Raw genomic sequence first — 21,213 nt, forward strand, 5'->3', positions numbered from 1 at the left:
CAAGTTGTGACTCCAGCTTCACTTTTATTAATGTCAGATGGGCAGGATTTGGCCCAGTCTCTAGATACTTACCACGCCTTCATCCTAGCACTTTGTTTAGAGTACTGTACTGTGGTCTCTATCAGCAGGTTGATTTAATCCCCTCTGTGGAATTCTAGCAGGTATTTGACAATATATCTATTCATTGTAGCTGCCCATTCACCCAGTCCTTTTTCCTTACTCCATATTGCCCTTTGAGTATTCCTAAAATCTAGGATTAGGATTCAGTAAGTGGCAGTGCAGCAGTAGAGACACAAATGACCAGATTCTATTCTAAGCATACAAGTACACTTATGCACAATTCTAGTCCACTCTATTCATATCTTGAAAATCCATTAGAGCATCCAGTTTTGTGTCATAAAGAAGCAGCAAAGAGGAGGAGGAGGATTCACTCGCCTTTTGCATTAACTGCTTTCAGGGATGTACTCAGGGTGGATTAGAATCACACTTAGGTGTCTAAATGCACTTTAATGTCTCATAGGTGTAAGCTAAGAATAGAATCTGGCCCAGACAAAGCTACACTGTAGTTATCACTAGCCTCATTTGGTATCCTCCTTTTCAGAGTGTTTGCAAAGAGGTATTTCCTTTCTGGAGTTCTTAAGCCAAACACTACTCGGCCATCCCTCTGTCAACATGAACCAAGGGGCAGGGGTGCTCAGAACAATACATTTCATCATTGAAAGAAACTGTTTCAGTAACCCATTCCTTAATACAGGGGAGCCCCCATCTGCAACATCTGCTATCTCCACCAAAATGCAGTCCAGCCGAGTAACCAGCCAGCTAGGCACTGTTCTGGAAAGTGTCGTCTCCTTCCCGTATGCTGCCACTGCTCACCCTCCATTCTCCATAGAACCCAGCAGTGGTGTCATCACAGCTGGGAAGAAGCAGCTGTTCCAGGTGAAATTCTCCCCTCTAGAAGTGGGAGAATTTGAGGGCCAAATCATTTGCAGGTAGGAAATGTTCAAAATGGGGAACAGCTTGACAAGGGGAATGTTGGTAAGAGGACTTTGGTGTAAGTGCAGTTATTCCTGCTGTAGCTATCTCCAAATTGGTGGGATTGGAGATAGTCAAAGAAGGGTCAGGCCTCAGGGGAACATCAGAAACCTGCTGATTTACTTAACTTCATATTGGATGCCACTAGCTAGAAATCAAGCCATTGTCATAATTTAGGTTCTTTAGTTCCGTGAAAGTTGCAGAAAAACAAGGAGAATCTGAATCACATTGAGAAAATTCTCTTTAAAAAATATTAACCTGCCAGAAGCTTGAGTACAAATAGGATTCAGTCTTTCAGAGATAGAGGGAAACTAATTTGCAGTTCACTTCCCTTGGGTGTGGAACATCATTTAATCCACAAGAGCTTCAGATTATTGGATTTTGGAGGAGTATTTTACTTTATCAGAGGCTTTCACACACTTAATCACCAAACCGTACAGCCTCCAACCTGCTGGGAAGAAGAAGTGCCACTTCTGTTATGCTGAGGTGTTACTCTGAATTAATCAATCTGGCACTTCACCTTGGCTGCCTCATTACCATGGAGTGAGTCTACATTAGATTCACCGATCACGTGCCAAAGGGAAGGAAATGAAGTTGCATGGAATAGAAGGGGTAGAGAGAAAAGTACTAGATACCTGGCTAGCTGGAATTATTAGCCTGTAGAGCTGTCTAACTACCTTTAATAACACTGCTCCATTTCTTCTCAGTATCCCTAATCTAAAGCCAAATTGTGAAAGCCCAGTAGTATCTGTGAAGGGGAGAAGCCTGCTGCCCTATTGCCACTTTGAGCTGGAAGACTCTGACTATATTACCGCCAACAGGCGCAACCCAGAGCTGCGAGGGCCCAAGGGGGGCACGCTGGATCCCAACACAAGGGTGATTGAGTTTGCCTCTGTTGGGGTGCATGCCCGGAACAGAAGGTGGGTGCAGAAAAGACTTGTATGGATGACTGCTGGCTATCCCTGAAAATCAGCCAGGAAACTTTTGATCAAACCCTGTAGTACATTAGTACCATCTCTAATCCTGCCATTCTCAACTTCCTGGAGACCCCTTGGGGCTGTGAGTAGGTACTGGCATCTTTGCTTCTCCCAGTCCAGTCATGAAACATGCATGGCTGTTCTAGAGCAGGAGATCAGGTCTCTGGTTTCTTCCAGTAAAACTGTCTTCTGCTCTTTGGATACTTCAGTCAAGTTGGGTCAGGATACTTCAGTCAAGTTCAATAACCTCCTTAAAGAACACCCTCAGTAAAGAGCCTTGCCTTGCTGGATTTACCATCCTTGCTCTCTTGTGGGTTGGCCACTCCTTTTTTGTTTTTATGTGTTTGCAAATAATAACTACCTCCATCTAGCCCAGAAATACTTGAGGCTCCCAGGACTGGGATGGAGCTGCCTTGTCCATAGCAGTGCTGACATATAGGGCTCCTTTTGAGCTGAGTCCCAGGGCCGGCCCATCCTATGCTGTGAAACCTGTGGCCGCAGGGGGCCCTGCAGCTAAGGGGCACCCTGAGCATAGGCAGAGGAAGTGTGGGGCTAACGTGGCTCAGCGCCCCCCCCAGACACAGGGCAGCAGCAGGCATTGCCTTAAGGCAGCCTGGCCACAGGGTCCTACAGCAGCGGGAGAGAGACAGGCATGCTGAGCTACCCTGTGCACTTGCAGCTGACCCAGCCACAGGCAGGTAAATTTCTTTTAATGTTTTTTTTTTATTTCCATGGGCTTGTGGGGAGGGCAGATGAAGACCCCCACAGTGCAGGAGAGAGTGGGGTAGAGAAAGGGTGAATCATTCACCCCGGCCCCTGGTCTGCTCCCTCCTGTACTGTGGGGATTGTCCCACGACTTGGGCCCCATTCACCGTGACTGGGGCCCCAGCCCGCTGGGTCATGGGACTGTTAGAGCCTGGAGGCTCCTCCAGAGGTGCAATGCCGGGCAGCCAAGGGGGGGAGGGCATGTGGTCCCCCGATCTTTGCACATGTGAGGGCGGGCCACAGCTGCGAGCTGGACTCAGCCTCTGCTCTGTGTCTCCATGCCTCGCCATTGCCACTTTGAAAGCGGCACCCGCCGCTATGTGCCTCGCTGCCCAGCCATGGGATGCACACGGCGGCACCCACCACTTTCAAAGCAGTGGCAGTGAGGTGCGGAGACACACCCAGCTCTCAGCTGTGGCCCACCCTTGCCTGTGCAAAGATCAGAGGGTCACGTACCGTCGCCCACCTTGGCTGCCCAGCACCACGCCTCTGGAGGAGCTGCCAGTCTCTTCCTGGGGACGATGCAGGGTGGGGCAGGGTGGGCATGGGTGTCCCAGGGGCTCCATCCCCTCCATCCCGGCAGTGCAGCCAAGGCTAGCCCTGCTCTGGGCCCCAGCTCTGGGACCCTCGACTGGTGTGGGGAGGCAGCCAGGGCTGGGGTGGGGAGACAGCTGGGGCCAGGGCTAGAAGGTGGCTGGTGCAGTGCAGTGCTGCACAATGCCGCTCCCCGCTTGGCCCTTCCCCTCCTCCCTTAGACTTTCCCATGGGGGGAGCATGTGTGTGTCCAGCTGTTTGCCAAAACCCCCCCGCTGCTGCCACTGCCACTGACTTCTTTGGGGCAGAAGGGCCCAAAATTATTTCTTGCAGGGGGCCCCAAAAATGGTGGACCGGCCTTGCTGAGTCCAGAGCTGTAATGCCTCATGTCTGCTGTGTAACAAAGCTCATAATTTCCAGAACAACCTACCTGTTCCCACTTTGATGTCAATTTCTGCTTGTTGTGCCCAGGGCCTTCACTCTCACGAACCCCACCAGTTCCACCTACTCCTTCCAGTGGACTTGTGAAGAGACAAGAGACCTGCGAGAGAAACCAGTTTTCTACTGTCTGACAGAAAAGGGCCAGATCCGGCCTGATAAGAAAGTGGAGGTAGGTGGGAGACCAAAGCACGTATCTCTACTAATGGTGTATGACAGGGGTAGGCAAAATACAGCCTACGGGCTGGATCTGGCCCACCAACTGATTGGATACATCCCACAAGCATGCACCCACTAGTTGATTGTAGCCAGCCTGCAACTGCCCTCACAACACTCAGCATGGGGCCAAGCCCTGCCCACTCCCACCCAGGACAGCCTGGGCCACATTTCCAGCCACTTTGGCCCCAGCCAGCATGCACAGCTTCCTGGCGTGTCTGCTCCCAGTGCAGCTGCAGCTGCCTAGGTACTACTCAGTTCCCCCTGCCTCCAGCAGCTCCTCCTGTTACACAAATTGCCAATTGCTTAAATTATAAGCGAGACTTTATAAAGGGGGATAAGGCAAGGTGTCGCGTTTATTGATCACATGAGTTAGACATAGAGGTTCGGACACACCATTCATACAAACACACACAAATCATCATACACATCATTACACACAGGCATACACATACACAAAACTACTATTTCATCCACACATACACCAGATATAGTTTCCAGCAATAGTTTGAAGATAGCAGATTTGAAGATAACAGCTGGAGCGGGGTGAATAGATGCATCTGTGCTCCAATGAAACGGCAGTAGAGAAAGAGACTCACCCAACTTGGCATTTTCAGAGTGTTCTTTTATAGGGATTGGCATCCTTTGTTTCAGTGCTTTGGGGTTTTTCCATACTAGCTTCTGTTTTTGTGGTTGTTCTTCTTTTGTTTTCAGCTTATCTTAGCCTTGGAGTGTTTTTGCTGCCCATCTGGCAGAATGGGTGCATTCCTTCTCCTCGTTATCTTCTTTGTGCCCCAGGCCTAAAAGAGATTCTTCAGCCATTTATTAGTTAGTTACTGGCTAGTAATTTACACATCTGGTGCCTTGCTGCTTACATGAACAGTTAAATCTTCTTTTCCCATCTCTATGCCATTCTCTCACCATTCACCCTTTTACACACACTCATACATAAAGGCTATGCAGAGTTCGTTCATTCACTTATGTCAAGTAGAAGGATACAAAATGAAATTTTCAAGTTGTTTACAGGACAAGACTAACATGGTTATATTTCACTATTATTACACTCTATGTTAACATCAGCTACATTAGTTCAGTTCATGCTACACTCCTGTCCCTGTTGTGCTACTCCGGGCCACAGGCAGTGCAGGGAAGCTGTGGGGAAGTACTAGGTAGCAGGTACCCATCCTGGGGTGGGGGGAGCTACATCCATGTGGCTCCTGCCCCAGCATGCAGAGCTCCAGCTCCCAGTTGCCTTCCACACAGTCTGCCCACCCGGTGCGATAAGCTGCCTCAGGCAGGAGTGGGTGGGGCTCAGCCCCATGCATAGCACCATGGGGGCAGCTGCTGGTCAGATTGGGGGGTGAAGGGGGTGGACCACATGTGCACCACACCACCTGGGCAAGCTCTGCTGCACGTGTCCCCTGAATTGGAAGCACTGGCTTGGCTACAGCATGTAAGACTACCCTATCAGAGTGATCCTGCTTGGAGTCATAGCACCATGCTTTTCTTTTAGTACATTTGTGCATGGACATTTTAGGAAGGTTAAAAGCAAGCTCTGTATGCCCCAGTTCTCTGAAGTGCCATTTTCTTATTAGAGATAAGTGTGTCTCTGAAGAGTGACAGTTTGGTGCCATTATCTGAGCATGCAGGCATGTCATGGGAAACTAGCAAGCCAATATTCTTCACTGAGGCATTGGATTTCTCAAGATCCTAAAGAAATGAGAAGCCATCTGTACTGTACCTACAGGCTAAGGAAATAGGGTTGCCAGGTTAATAAGTGTGTGTAACCCATTTTTCACCCAGTGTGGTCAGTCTACTTGTAGTCTGCCTAAGCCTTTGAGCTATATAACCATGGTTCTTACAGAACAAGCAGCAGAGGCCCATAAATTGCTGTATGTGGCTGGCTCCTCAGTGGAGGATAGGGAGCCAATCTGTAAGCATAAGTTAGTCATAGTGTAACATCTGTCCTGCTTTTCAGTCATCCAAATTGCTGTCACCATTTCAAGCCCAATAACCAGTGTTTGTTTGCTGCTTCTTCCTCAGGTCTCATTTGAATTCATCCCCCATCACCTGGGTATCACAGAATCATTCTGGACCTTCACAGTCCCAGAACAGAACATTTCAGTCCCATTCCTGTTGGTGGGCAACACCACTGACCCATCTGTATGTCTGGACAGATCCCACCTGAATTATCAATCTCTCTTAGTAGGTAAGGTGAGACTTCATCCTAGCACCTTCTGCTACTCTGAGCTTCTTCCTTTATTCAGAGATGTGGAGCCTTATGGTTATCATCATGGGTGACTGGTGCTTCCTGAGACTGGGGGGGGCACAGTTTGTGGGCGGCAGCATCAGCAGCATTAAGGAAAGCAGTGACCGCCTGCAGAAGCCGGTGGTGGGGGGAGAGGGGGGTGGCGAGTGGCTGTGGTGGCGGCATGACGAGCGGTGACCACCCACAGAAGCCAGTGGCAGCCAATGTCAGGGAGGGCACAGGCCCCCAGCCCCCGTGCCCTCCCTACCACTTGCCTATGGTTACTATTGATCTCATTCTGTTATTCTGATATTATAATAAGAAAATGGAAGCTGAGGGCTCTGTAGTTGAGGAGAACAGCCCTTTCCTTCTATCTATCTTTTTAGAGTTTATACTTCTACTCATCACTGTTTCTGGACATTGTCAATGTCAGAGCTGTCAGAGCAATAGCTGTAACTATATCCCTTGTACAGTTCATGGATTGTCTGGCACTTCATCTATTTTAGAGCCAAAACTCTTCTGAGGGAAGAGTGGTGGGGTTGGTTTTATTGTGGTTATGGGCAAAAAAGTGTCTGGTTTCAAGTTTCTAAAGCAAAGTCGCTTATTAGTGGTGAGTGAGAAACAATGACAAAGAGGGAGGGTGGAGTAAGGAAGGGGTTAAAATAGGAATTCAGATGTGTCCCATAGAGTTCCTATTATCAGCTTAGTTCCTGCCTACTCATTTACCTGTGAGTTTGTTACAAAAATGAATGTTGAGAGGTTCCACCATGTAAACATTTTGTTGACACTGGTTTGGCTGGTACCATTTCTTGTCAATGGTGCATTATTGAGTAACTTATGCTGGTAGCCCCAACCAGACCTGTGTTGGATCATATGCATGACTACACAGTCTGCTTAGCACATTTTGGAGAAAAACAGTGTTAGAAAAATGTTCCAAGTTTTGGAAGTTTTGGGTGAGGGGATTTTATGTATCTCTCCTTTTTGTAGCCAAACATAGATGTCAGACCCTCTAGGCCAGGGGTGGGGAATTATTTTGGGCGGAGGGCCACTTACTGAGTTTTGGCAAGCCATCAAGGGCCACATGACAGGCAGCCAGGGGCAGATGAATATTAATTTTCTAAATTTTTAGGGGCCCCGTGGGCCAGATAGAATGGCCTGGCGGGCCACATTTTGCCCACCCCTGCTCTAGGCCATGTGCTTGTGCAGTGCCTGGCCAGGTCTGTAGGTGGTATCCCAGTATTAATGAGGGGTGGAGTTCTGCATTCTCTGCTGTCTATAGGCAGGGTGTCCACAGAAGCAACATTTATTTTAGGTGCTGCTGTGTGCATTAGCAATGCTCTCTCACTGTGGGGACCTGTCTATGGTCCCATTTCTACCTGCAGAATGTCTAATGTGGTTCTGCACATGAGGGCTGATTCCATACCAACCTGTCGGATGAACTAAAGTCTTGCCACCTCCTTCCTGTTTTTCCCCAAAGGACATGAGGCCCACAAGACCATTCAACTGATTAACAATGAAAATGAGACCTTCAGCTTTGCTTTCAGAGACAGCTCTCGCTATTCTGAGGGATACATTAACTTCCTGACAGTGCAGCCCATGGAAGGCTCTGTCCTACCTCTTTCAAGGTAAAGGGGGAGAGATCGTGGACTTCAAAAACCAGGTTCTGAAAGACCTAAACACATAACTGCATTTCTTCTCTGGCTCTACTCTGGGCTCCCTTTTTGCCCAATCAGCAGACACTCCTAGTGTTATACCATCGTTCCCTCTGGGATTCTTCTGGGGTCTTGTTCAGTCTCCAGCAACAGAAAAATGACTCGGCTGTGGGTCTGCTCTGCAAAGCACCTGCAAATAGTGGCATCTTCTAATGCAGTTTGCTCAGTATCAGAGTTGCTGACTTTAGGCATATGAACAGGTTTCTGCTGGCTTGACAGGGCTAAGAGAAAGCAAGCTGGGCTCTCTTTTCCTTACATGCCCTCCAGGTTTGAGTCCCTTCAGGGTTGGGCTGTCTGTTCCTTTATATACCTTTATGCAACCCCACTAAAATCAGTGAAGCTAAACAGGTAGCACTGAAAGCACAGTTTGGTTTAAATGCAGTGAGACTACACAAGAGTCACTGAGGATATCATTTGGCCTTTGTCTTCAGTGATGCTGCAGGAGAGGGACTAATCCCAGTGTGAATCCTAGATGAGGTTTTCAGGGTTGGCAACCAGAAGACCCATTTTCCTCCTTGCTAGCAAACCATTCAGTCTGGAAATTACTGAGCAAGACAGATCAAGCCCATGCCCCACTGCCATTTCTGCAGAGAAGTATTGCTCTTTAACAACTTGGACTTCTCCATCCCTTTCTGGTGTGCTCATGCCTGTGGCTGTTGGGGCTTTAATCTCTCTTTCTGACAAATTGTCTTGTAACTTTCTGAGCATGTGACACATTGAAAAATGAAAGCATGCTTACTCTCAGTTTTCCCTTTTGTTTTCATTACTTTGCTGGCTCTCCATTGCCATGACAGTGCCTCTGGGAAATAATTTACTGAATTTACTGGTGAATTCAGGGCAGTTTAAATAAAATTGGTCTTGTTCTTAAGCACAGCTTGTGATCTGTATTCTCCTTGTTGCCTGTTATTGAACACAAGCAGTTGTCCTGGCTCTTGCTGTCCTGGTTTGTGCCTGATTCTTATAGATACTGAGTTTCTCCCCTGAGGTCTTCAGGTCACACTGAAGTCAATGGAAGTCAAGAACGTTCAGCACCTTGCCAGATCAGTATATACTGCATATTCATCTGATTTTTTTCTCCCAAGGTGGAGCACCTTGCATTTCTCTGTATTGAATGCCATCAGGTTTTGACCCACCCACCTTATGAGCATGTCCAGGTTGGCCTGAATCGCCAGTCTACCCTCTAGCACAGCGGTCACCAACTGATTGATTGTGATCGACTGATCAATTGGGAGCCTCTGACAGTCAATCTCAGTCTGAGTGGGGTCTCAGATTGACCTTCAGATGCTCTGCGGGCTTAGATTGACTGTCAGAGGCTCTGTGATCGGGAGCGGCAGGACTCACATGGGGAGTGGCTGGGACACGGTCCAGGAGCCACGGGACACATGTGGCTGGGTTGAGCTGCTGGGTCAGGTGTGTGGAACGATCCCTCTCCATGCCCCCTGCAACTGGGTGAGTGGGGCCTGGGCCAGGGTAGGGTTGGAGCCTGGGCAGCTCGTGCAGGTGCGCAGGGGGCTCCCGCCACTGCATGCACACTGGCGGTAGCCCAGGGGTATGTGCCCCCTGATCTGTGTACGGGGTGAGGTGGCTGCCACTGCATGCTGGGCTTTGCATCCTGAGCCCTGCTGCAACCGCTCGGGGTGCAAAGCCCAGTGTGTACCGGCAGCCGCCTCACCCTATGCACAGATTGGGGGCGGTATGACATGCCCCCTGGGCATAGGCGGTGAAAGGAGGGGCTAATGGGTCTTAGGCCCCCCCAAACACGGGGCAGCGGTAGGGCCGCAAGGCATCCCAGCTGTGGGCTTCTGGTGGCTGCAGCAGGGGTGGGGAGGGAGTGGGAGTGAGGCTGGGGCACAGGGTGGAGCCGCAAGCAGTTCGTCCTGGGGGTGCCCCGGGGTGGGGGGGGGAGCAGCTCCCACTTGGGGGAGAGCTTGGGGTGGGGGGTGCCCCCAGATCTGCATGGGGGGGGCGGGGAGGGCTGCAGCTGCAGGCTGGAGCCGGGGATAAGCTGCACTCTTCCTGGCAGGGGTTGCTGGACCAGGTTGCACTCAGGGCAGCAGCGCTGGGAGTGGGGCTATGTGGGGGGCTGCAGCCACCCCAAAATTCACCGTAGCCCCCCCAACCCCACCTCCCAGTGCCACCACCATCCACTCTGAGCGCAGCCTGGCCCATCATCTCCCCACCAGAAAGGGCCCAGCTTAGCCCCAGCCCACAGCTGCAGCCCACCTCCCCCCACGCAGATCCGTGGGCACACGCCCCCCACCATGCCATCCCAGGGTGCACACAACAGTGGGAGCCACCCCCTCCCTCCCTGTGCTGGACGCCCCCCCAAACAAGCCGCACCCCATGGGGGGGGGGATCAGCCCCCCCAAATAATTTTTTCTGCCTATGCCCCCAGGCCTCTGATGAGGTGTGTAAAGGAGTGGGAGCTCTTCCCACCACGTGCCTGGAGAAGCCACTCAGGCTCCAACCCTCCCCTGGCCCAGCCTGGCTGGGGCCCCACTCACCCCTGTCCCTGCCCCTGTCCCTGCCCCACTCTCTCCCTCACCATGGGGGCCCCAATCTGCCCTGCCCCTCCCCCCCACCCCCGACTGACCTGCTGGGCAGGGGGGGAGGGGGGTAGACTCTGGGTTGCCCTTTACTTCAAAAAGTGATCTTCACCTTAAAAAGGTTGGAGACAACTGCTCTACCATGACTGCTCTTCCCCATAATTTGGTATCATCTGCGAACTTAGCCAGTCCGCTTCTGACACCCGAATCAGTAATGAATATATTGAAGAGTACTGGTCTGAGTACTGAACCTGGGAGATGCCATTGGTCACCATGTGCCATGTTGACTTGGTTTCATTGACTGTCATTTTCTGGGTCCAGCCACGGAGGCAGTTCTCCAACCATCGAACTATAAGGTTGTCGAGGCCTCAGTTCCCCAATTTTGGACATCATGGGAGACCAGGTCAAAGGCTTTTTTGAAATAAAATATGACAAATATATGACATCAACCTCTTCTCCCTTGTCCAGGTGATGTGTTTCCTGGTCACAGAAGGAAATGAGGTTGGTCAGGCAAGATCTATCCACAAGGAAGCCATGTTGGCTAATCTCTCAGAAAGTTGCCTTCCATTTGCCTGTTGTTGATGGTTTCTTTGATGATTTTTTCCTAGATCTTTCCAGGGATTGAGGTGAAACTGATTGGCCTGTATTTCCCTGATTCTTCCTCCCTTCCTTTCTTGAAGATAGGTACCACATTGGCCCTCTTCCAATCTTCTGGAACCTCTCCCAAGTGCCACAAGTTCTCAAATATCCTTGCTATTGGTCGTGCTATGATGTCAGCCAACTCTTGGGTGCATTCCATCCTGGCCTGCTGACTTGTGGATGTTCAGCCTCTCAAGCTGTTCCCTCACAAGATCTTCACCAATAATAGGCATACGTTCACCCTTACCCTGGTAATCCTGCGTCCTGTCAGCCAGAGTGATTTCTTTGAGCTGGTGGAAAACCAACACAAATTAATCATTGAAATTAGCTTTTTCCTGGGTGTCGGTTGTCAGCTGCCCCATTTAGTTTAGCAAGGATCCAGTGTTGCCCTCTTTCTCTTTCTGACTTCCCACATATCTGAAGAAGAACTTTTTATTGTCTTTGATTCCCCTAGCCAGTTTGAGTTCAGTTTCAGCCTTGGCTTTTCTGGATCGCTCCCTACAGGTACAGGCCAATGCTGCATAATCCTCCTTAGTGGTATTTCTCAACTTCCATCCCTTATAAGCTTCTCTTTTCAGATTCAGGAGGTCGATAAGTTCCCTATTAAGCTCAGGGGTTCTCCCAGCCCTTTTGCTATCTTTCCTATGAGCTGGAATGGACATCTCTTGTGCTTTTAGGATCGCGGCCTTAAGGAGTAGCCACTCATCGTGGACTCCCTTCCCTGTCAGATCATGGTCTCTCAGGGCCTTGATGCCCTACCTCCTGAGCTTGTGAAAGTCAGCTTTCCTAAAGTCAAAAGTCTTGTATAGATGGGACTGAGGCAGGAAGGGAAGGAACTAAGGTTATATCCAAAAAAAGCATATAGGTCCCTAAGACCTATGTAGATGCCTAAACTGCCATTGAAATCTAAAGGAGTTTAAGTGTGTAAAGTCCTGTGTCCAGCTGGCCCCAAGTCACAAGCTTCACAAGCAGGGAATTGAATCCGGTCTTCCCAAGTTCTGGGATCTTGCTTTAACCACTGTACAGTCTCTCCTCTTTTGGTCAGACCCTTGGGAATGACAGAGCTAAAAGTGTTCTTCTCTATCCAGCCTTCCTGTCACTATCCTCTTCACACCAGCACTGGAGGGAGAGGTGAGCTTCAACCTTATCTGTGATGTCAAGAGGAAGACCCAGCCCCTCTCCTTAAATGTCAAAGCTGTTGGCTACAGCATGAATGTTTCAGTCAGGTGTGAAGAAAGCAACGGCCTGATCACTGAACTGAGTGTGCAGGAGACCAACATCATCAATCTCAAGGAGGTGAGAGGGCAGAGATGGGAGATGTAGAAGGGAAAACATACTTGGGAAGCTGTAGCCCTTGTCACCTGGAGGCACAGTGATCCTAGAACAATGTGTCCCAACCAGTGTGCCGTGGCACAAAAGTGTGCCATCAGAAATGAACAGGTGTGCTGTGGAATTTTGCTATGGCAATGAGCTACAATAAGCTACAATAGAGATGAGGATGGGGAATGCCTTAGGTATGCCACAGAAAAAATTGATTAATGTAAGTGTGCCTTAGGCTGGAAAAGGTTGGGAAACACTGTCTAGAAGTATCGCTGAGCCTCCACTGAGACAAGTGAGACTACCCTGGGAATATGTGACTCTTTAGGAGGTCCACTGAGGGTTTCTGAAAACTCTGCCGGCCAGAAAGCAGAGGCTTCCAGCCCAGACTTCCAGCTGAATTGCTTTGTCTGCTTTTGGTATCAGCCTTGTAAAATATTGCATGTTACCTCTAGCATCATGAAGCTGGCATCTCATATGTCCTTTACCAAGCACACCTGACCCCCCTGGGAGATGGAAGTCAAAGGGATCCTGTTGCACTAATATAAAGAACTTTATGATGGGAAAATCACAGAGTCGTGAGGTTTAGGGTCCCAGTGCTGACTGCTGTTATGCTGGAGGCCCCAGGAAAGTTTTTCAAACATGCTTAAGGGCATGGGCAACTGGTGCCTCCCGAATCTGGGGGTGCACCAGATCGCCAACAGGGGTAGGGGCGGGGGGGATGACGACAGTCCCCCAATGGCCAGTCGCCAAGCCAGCAGCAAAACCAGAACTGCACTTCTGGTTTTGTGACTGGCACTTCCAGGGGATACATGGCTGATCTCAGGGGGTGCACTGCACCCACATGCACCCCCTATGCATCGCCAATGCCTAAGGGATTTAGAAACATCACAGTGGATCAGATCATATTGAAAAGTCTGCCTTCAGAGTCTTCAGAGAAATGGCAGCCGTGCCATGATTCTGATTGCAAACTTGAAACCTTATCCTGCAAATCCTTCCCTATGTAAGTAGCGCTTACCCTAAGGGACCCTATATGACTGGGTCATTAGCAAAAAGATTCACAAATGTAATTTAACCAAGCCAAGCTGTGTCCCTTACCTTGGTTGCCACTGGGCACAGCCCATCCACAGGAGAGCTGATATAAATAATCCAGCATGCTAGATCCTGAAACCTGTGCTTGTGACTTAGGCCGTTCCAGAAGGACATGATGTAGCAAGAGGAGCAGGGCAGCTCCTAATGGAAATATGTGGGTGAACCATATTCTTCACCTATCCCTGTGATTCCATATTTTAGTCAGTGCCATTTATCCCATTCTTTGCGCATCAGAGTTCATTTTAAACAATGTATGTGTGCTCTGTGGTAGCAGCAGGTTGTTGGAGACCTTAGGATCATGATGAGAGGCAGCAAATCTTGGGCATTCAGGGCCAGAGTAAGTCTAGGGCTCTGTGGAGTCCACAGATGCATAACGTACATTAGAACTTGGTACAGCTGTGACACAAAGTACATGAGCCCCTGTGTGTTGCATACTGCCCCCACTGGATAAGCTCATCCTGAGAAGCTGCAGTTCACAGAGAGAAAAGCCTCCTTGAGGTGTTAGTCTGTAGAGAGCAGTGGCCACCCAGATGTGTACAAACCCTGGCTTTGAGACCTGAGCTTCAATTCGCACTGAGACACACACACACAGTGTGGTGCAGCATTCCACAGGCAAGTAGACCTCCAACCATCTCTTTAGTTAGTTCATGGAACTAGAGGACATAGGTGACTAGACTTCCTATGCCTTCTTGATGTGTTTGCTGGCCTTATTGTGTGTGCTGTCCCCTTCATGTCCCACAGGTGGAAATAAATGAACATGCTCAGTGCAGCTTCTATATCCTGAACACTGGGAAATTCAACTTTAGTTTCTTGTGGGAGTTTTCTGGTCCCAAGGTGTTACGGCGTTACCTCACAATCAACCCTGAGAGGGGCGTTGTGGATGCAGGGGGTCAAGCCCAGGCCCTGCTGACTTTTCACCCTCTGAAGACATGCACCTTAAAGGATATAGAGCTGAAGCTACAGGTGAGGGCGAGGGTTTGGTAAGTGCCCTCCTCACAGGTCATGAGGCTAAAAGTTTTGGCAAGGGAGAGGAATCAGAACTTGTGGCAGAGGTGATATCTTTTATTAGATCAACTAGATATTTGCACCAAAAACAATCTTTATTTGCAAACTTTCAGTCACACTCATCCTTCTTCAAGCATAAGAGAAAGCAAAGATTGTAAAATTTCTCCTAGATGGAAATGAAAATTCATATTTCACAGGATTGCTGAGCCTAATTTGCACAAAATGAACAATTTCAACCAGGAGATCTTACAACACCTTCAGCGCTCCTATGAAATACAAATGTTCATTTCCACCTAGGAGAAATTTTACAATCTTTGCTTTCTTCTATGACTGAAGAAGAGTGTACCTGAAAGCTTGCAAATAAAGAATTTTTTTGCAAATATTTACTTGGTTTAATAAAAGATATCACCCCTGCCATGAGTTCTGATTCCTTTTTCCTGTAGACCAATATGACTACAACCTATATACTTTGGGCAAGGGGAGCATGAACAATGATGAAGTTCTTTTCTAGACCAAAGCCTGCATGAGACTTTGCTTTAAAAAGTGGGGCTTCCTGTAGTAAACTGAAAGGGCTGACTTTTTTCCCACTACACAGGGATAGGTGCTGGCATCTGAGCTAAACATCATAATGGCTCTGGGACTATAAGAGATAGCACCCAACAAGAGTCCACTGTCTGAGTTCACCACCATATCAAAGTGCTACTTCCCCTAGTGCTGAAATAATTCAGTTGGATGATTAATAATGAGAAACATCTAATGCCTTCTGGTTTAATCTTAAACTCTGATAACCATCCTAACTTCCTTGAAGGAGGGAATAGCTCAGAGGGTACAGCATTTACCTTGTAAGGGACAGATTGAGCCAGATCCTATTCCATCTATTAAGCATGTAAGTGGAATCCCATTCTACCCTCCTTGAGTCCCTAAAATACCATTAACACATCTGCTTCTGTAACATGCTATCAGATTATCTTGGAGACTGAGTTACAGAAGCAGCAAGAAAGAGGAGGACCCTTGCAGCTTTGACATTAATGATTTTCCAAAGATTTGAACAAGGTGGAATAAGATCACACTTAGATGTCTAATGGATGGAACAAGATCTGGCCCAATATGTTCAAGACACATTCTCTCTATTGAGTTCCTAGGGAAGTTATAGAATCTTCTTTATTGGAGAGTCTCAAGAAGAGGCTAGACAGGCATCTGTTTGGAACATCTAGCAGCAGCAAATCCTGTATGTCATGCAGTTTCTTCCAACTCTGACCCTACAGAGGACATGTGTCTGACATACTCACAGGATGTCCTGTGACCATACTGTTCCGTCCTGTTAAAAGACCTACTTAGGAAGCAAGGTCCCATGGTCTGATTATAGTATGGCTGTGCCATTTTGGCAATGTTGACAATTTGTGCTGTAAACCAACAGCTGCAAAAACCTGAGCAAAGGTATTGATGGGTTTGTTCTCAGGTTACACCACTAAGCCACGCATTCCAGCTTTTCACTCTCCAAATGGTCCTGTTACCTAAGCTCTTCCATACTGAGATACCTGAAGCGTGCTGGTCATCAGCTGTTGAGCAGCAGCATCAAGTGCAATCATGCTTCATGCACAGGGTTGGTCTTTCTCATGAATACTCCAACAAAAGAGCTTGTGGCCTTCTCTTTTCACAGATCAGCAATGGCCCTACATTTAGCTGTGTGCTCCTGGCTTCGGTAGTGGTGCCCAGCATTCACTTCTCCTTCACTAAAATCACCTTTGGAACCTGCTTCATCTACTATGCAGGAATGCCTCTGGCCAGAAAGACCCTCACCATCACAAACAAGGAGGACAGAGAGATTAGGTAGAACACCAGTGGAAAGCTGCCTATGTTATGTACTCACCTGGCCCCCTCAGACCTCAGTGGCTCACAATCTTTAATGTATGTAACATGCCTTTGTGGTAGGGCAATGCTGTTATCCCCACTTTCTGCAGACAAGGGGTTATTCCCCCTTCCTCCCACATCTGGCGGAGAAGACAGAAGAGGGCTTATCCCACCACTTGCCCCATGCAGGGAGTGAGCGCAGCAGTGGTGGTCAGGGTGAGCAGACCCGGCTGCAGTCCCCCGGGAGCAGAGGGGAGAATAACCCTCCTCCCTGCGCCCTCTGCCTCAGGGGTCATGGTGGTCCATGGCTGCAGCAGCAAGGGGGGAGCACCTGGCAGACGCAGCTCAGGTCCCTGCCAGTGGGACAAGGAGCAGGAAATTTAATTCCTCTCTGGCCAGTTCAGTCCAGGCTGGCCACACCCTCTCCCCAGCACAGCTTCCCTAAAGCTGAAGGCATACTCTAGCATCCCCTGGCACCTGGCTTGAGCAACTGCAGGCATGTGCCTGCAGTTTCTTAGTCCAGAGGGAATGTCTGTACTATTACAAACTGGTTCAATCTAGGCAGGTTAGACTAAGCTGCAAAGATTTAATCCATTCAGGCTCTGGCTTTTTGAATGTCTGTCCCTAGCCTAGACCATGCCTTCCTGCTCGAATGAAGCAGACAGCTTAGGCCAAGGCTAGCCCACCCACTCTGCAAGGGGGAGAGGGATTGCAGGGGAGCTGCAAAGCATCCTGGGATGCTGGAAGACTGAAGTTCAATAAACTGGTTTAACCTCAATCAGTTAAGTCTGACACTACATCCATCCAGGTTTATCTTAAACTGGTTTGGGCTATTTTGAAAGCAATTTATGTGCACTGAATGTCTGTTATGTTACAGATTTGAGCTGGTTTTCAATCACTTTTACTGGTTTATGGGTAATTTCTGTCCCTAGCCATGGGGTCAGCAGATCCAACTCTCAGTGAAATGAGGCTGGATCTGTCCTATTATGCACAGCTACTTAATTTGCATGAACCACTAGCAATATCCCTGGATAATGGTCTCAATGAAAGGGGAGAGGGAGAATTCTAAGATACACTGAGTGCAGTAGATGATTGTGTAGACTTTTAATGCCTGGATGCTTCTCCTTTCCTCTGACCTTCCACAGCTTAGACTGCTTGTTCAGCAACACAGCCCACCTTGAGGTGGGCTTCCAGGCTGGTGTGCTGAATCCTGGAGAGAAGATAGAGGTTCCGATCACTTTCTATCCCAGAGAGGCTGTTTCCTACCATGAAATCATCCCCTTTGAAATCAATGGTCTTTCTCAACAGACAGTTGAGGTCCTTGGGAAGGGCTCGGAGATGAAGGTGAGGTGAAACGCCAGCCCTAAAACCCTAGGCATCACAGAGCACACTTGGTCTTGCCTCTCCCTTTCTCTTTCCCCAATTAACAAACTTTTACCTTTCTCCTTCCCCTTCCCCCTTTTCCTTCTCTCATTAATGATCCTTGCCCATGCTCTGTCCTCATCCTGTCCGCAGATTGACGTTGTGGAACCACAAAGCAAAGTGGTGAAATTTGGAGCCCTCACTGTGGGGCAGACTATGAAGAAGACTGTCAGAATAGCAAACAACAGTGTTGTCCCTCTTACTTTTAACTTAACTTTCATGTTCACTATGCTTGAGCTGCAGGAATCTAAGGTAAGCTGTGTGCTTAAACTGGAGTGCATATCATACTGTTGCTTGATCCCTTTGGGCTGGAATTGAAAGAACAGATACAGGCTCCAAGCTTGGGTTTTCACCTTCATTGATGTGGAAGTCAGTGATTATGAGATATATTAGTAACTAGCCATCCCCTCTGAGGAGAAATAAGGCTCCATGCTGCTCTTGAACTCTCCTTCATCTCACTCAGAATGAACTAGTTCACAGTAATGTAGCCACAGAGACTCATCTACCTGACAGCCAATAAAGTTAGTCTGCCCAGGCCAACAGTGTGATTCGCCATGTGTCAGTGTTTCATTCCATGATAAGCTGTCCCAGTTTATTTTCACTTACTCCAGGATAGGAGCAGACTCATGAAACAGTTACTTTAGAATAGCTAACACGTGGTAAATTTTCTCCCCCATTTTAACTCAGTATAATCTGTTCATCTGTCCATACCTTTAGGTATATTAGTGTATCCTGGTCCTCTTTCTCTTCCAAGAACATCAGGATCTGCACCTACCCAACCCATTTCCTGCCTGCAAATGTATCCCTTCCTTTCCTATTTCCTCCCCCAAGCAACTGTTAGAATCCTTCCTTTGCAACTCCAGCTGCTCCCCTCTACTCCTCTGCCAGAGTTACTTCCAGCCTCAGAATATCCTGTTTCCAGGTGCCATTTTCTTGTAAAACACGTATTCTAAGGCTGAATAAGAAAATGAATGCTAAACATGATGATGATGATGCTCTTGAAAGCTCTGGCTGCAACTCTAGAATGAGAAAAGTGGTGGGACTCAAATACTGGGGCATTTTTTTTCCACATGAATATTGAAGAAACACTAATAATCTCTAAAACTGAACACTCTAAAACAAAGCTTTCAGGTAAAGATGGGCCTGTGGAAAAGGCTCTGTGTACAAACTCCCACCATTGAACTTTGAGGCAGTACAGATCTAGATCTGTGTGGGCTGGCCTTGTGTATGGAGTTGGGTAATGAGGACATGTAAAGTGAACCCTGTAATGCCACTGAATAGAGGATGACATTTTGTTCAACGGATTGAGTGAAGCCTGTGGATCAGAACTTCTGAGTTCTGCCACTGACCTATTTTGTGACTCTGGATGAGAGACCACTCACAATGGGTTACTTCAGGCAGTTTAATTCTGCTTTCTTCTTCAATATTCTCTTCCATATAATGTGGTTTATGCTTGGGTACCTTGCAGGGGGTCTAAGCTGCTTAAGTCCTGTCCATAAAATGCTTCTTGAGATCCTCGGAGGGGAGATGCTATAGAAGTACAAATATTTTCCCTCTTTCCCAGCTGTCAGATAGGACCCTTCTCAGATTAGGTATGACAGTAACTCAGCAGAGGTTTCCTTTGTTTTTTTTTTATGTAAAATTGTTCATGTTCCAAGCCAAATCAATTCCAAATCTGTGAGTCATTCAAGAACCATAAGTGGTCCTACTACTGGCAAACATCCTCCACTCCCACCAGGGGCTTCAGATGCTTTCAAATCATTTGGCGGGCAACCCAGAGGCTTGGAGTTTAGATGCCCCCAAGTTTCACTTGCCCTCAGCCGTATGGCTGCAGGAGCAAGCTAGGGAGGAGTCTCCCATTTCCATGAAGTGGGTGTAAAGCTAAGATCTTTCCACTGGGAGAGAAAGCGGGAGGTTAACTATACATTACCTCAATGGCTACTACCCCATGCCAGAAAAGCAGTTATCCCCAGTGACTAGAAAATCCACCTTAGTAGTCATGGTATTTCCCCTGCCAGGTACTATAGGGATGTGCAACAGGGAGCAGCTGGGACTGTGCTTAGAGTTCTAAGGATCAGTAAGGAGTGGCCAAGGGGAGTGGTCCAGGGATAAAGCTAAGCAGCTGTGGGAAAACTGCTGTTTTTATGTGTAGACCTAAGGGCATCATGGTCCCAAGTTGCAAGATGATGTGCCTTTGGCCCTCTTTTTGGGCAGGTTCTCAGCTTGTCTCCTTCCAGTGAAATAACTCTGAAGCCCAAAGGAGATACCTGCACTGTAGAGGTGATCTTCTCCCCAAAGTGCCGCATTCCACAGTTCACAGAGGAGGTGATGCTCGAGTGCAATGGGCTGGCACGCTCCCTGTTCATGGTCCGGGGCTGCTGCCAGGGCATTGAAGTGAGTCTGGACCAGGAGCACATCCCTTTTGGAGCAGTGGTGCAGCAGAGCAAAGCTTCACGGCGCATCATCATGCAGAACACGGGAGACATGGGAGTCAAGTAATGTAGCATCTTCACTTTTTACAATACAAGGTCCTATGTTACTGAGAGCTTCTGCTGCAACTGCGAACCAGGAAACCTTTAAGCAGCATCCATCCCCAGAGAATATTTATCACTACGTAGACTGCCACAGCATGGTAGGGCAAAGCTTCCCTGAGGCCCAGGTTTGCAGTCCATTGTGTGACTGAGTTACACAAGTTGAATCATCCCACCAGGCCACTGTGTACATCACAAAAGGTGGTACACAACATGGAACTCTTCCTTTGAATAAAGGTGACAGAGTCCAGCCCTCTGGCATTTAGCAAAGAGCATGGTAATGTTCAGAGCCACACTCAGGCTCCTGCAAACTGTGTCCAGGGAACTGTCACTTGATAGGTAGTGACAGAGAAAGCCCTAAGATGTGTGGGGGACTCTACTCTTTGTTCTTCTCCTTCCCAGCTAGGCACCAGGAACCCTGTTTTACATCCTTCCTTTCCTTCTTTGTGTATTTTTGAAAGGTTTAAGTGGGACACCAAGAGCTTTGAGCCAGATTTCTCCATCAGCCCCGTGGAGGGCTATATCTCCCCAGGCATGGATGTCCCCCTTGAGGTGACTTTTCACCCCTGTGAGCTGAGCCAGGAGATCTACTATGACAACCTGCAGTGCTACATCCAGGGCAGCAAAGCACTCAAGCTGTCTTTGAGTGGATGTTGTGTGAACATCCCAATGACAAAAGAGGTAAGGAGGGCAGGTTACAGAGATTCTATGGGTCCATTCCAGACTCCTGGGTCAGCTCCCCTGCCAGCCATGAAGCCGTGCATACACACACAGAATGTTACATCAGCAGCTAAATGGGAGTGGCAATAGCACATCCTACGTGCTGGAAGGACGAAGCTGTCATGGGTGAACAGAGCTTTAATTCTAGCACCAGGAACAAGTGAGGAC

At 48.4% G+C, this 21,213-nt stretch overlaps 1 protein-coding gene across 2 annotated transcripts in view; it reads left to right on the top strand.

Annotated features, from left to right (window-relative positions):
• Nucleotides 1-21,213, top strand: part of HYDIN (HYDIN axonemal central pair apparatus protein) — a 443,140-nt gene that overhangs the window by 406,491 nt on the left and 15,436 nt on the right. For both annotated transcript variants that reach the window (XM_059713716.1, XM_059713715.1), the window contains exons 69-80: nucleotides 755-989; nucleotides 1,740-1,952; nucleotides 3,780-3,918; nucleotides 6,006-6,171; nucleotides 7,688-7,835; nucleotides 12,196-12,403; nucleotides 14,258-14,479; nucleotides 16,182-16,351; nucleotides 17,518-17,716; nucleotides 17,888-18,046; nucleotides 20,009-20,289; nucleotides 20,787-21,006. In XM_059713716.1, coding sequence (XP_059569699.1) covers nucleotides 755-989; nucleotides 1,740-1,952; nucleotides 3,780-3,918; nucleotides 6,006-6,171; nucleotides 7,688-7,835; nucleotides 12,196-12,403; nucleotides 14,258-14,479; nucleotides 16,182-16,351; nucleotides 17,518-17,716; nucleotides 17,888-18,046; nucleotides 20,009-20,289; nucleotides 20,787-21,006 — 2,360 coding nt within the window. The remainder of the gene's footprint in view (nucleotides 1-754; nucleotides 990-1,739; nucleotides 1,953-3,779; nucleotides 3,919-6,005; nucleotides 6,172-7,687; nucleotides 7,836-12,195; nucleotides 12,404-14,257; nucleotides 14,480-16,181; nucleotides 16,352-17,517; nucleotides 17,717-17,887; nucleotides 18,047-20,008; nucleotides 20,290-20,786; nucleotides 21,007-21,213) is intronic.

This window comes from Alligator mississippiensis, chromosome 10, assembly GCF_030867095.1.
Source record: "Alligator mississippiensis isolate rAllMis1 chromosome 10, rAllMis1, whole genome shotgun sequence".
Taxonomy (NCBI): Eukaryota; Metazoa; Chordata; order Crocodylia; family Alligatoridae; genus Alligator; species Alligator mississippiensis.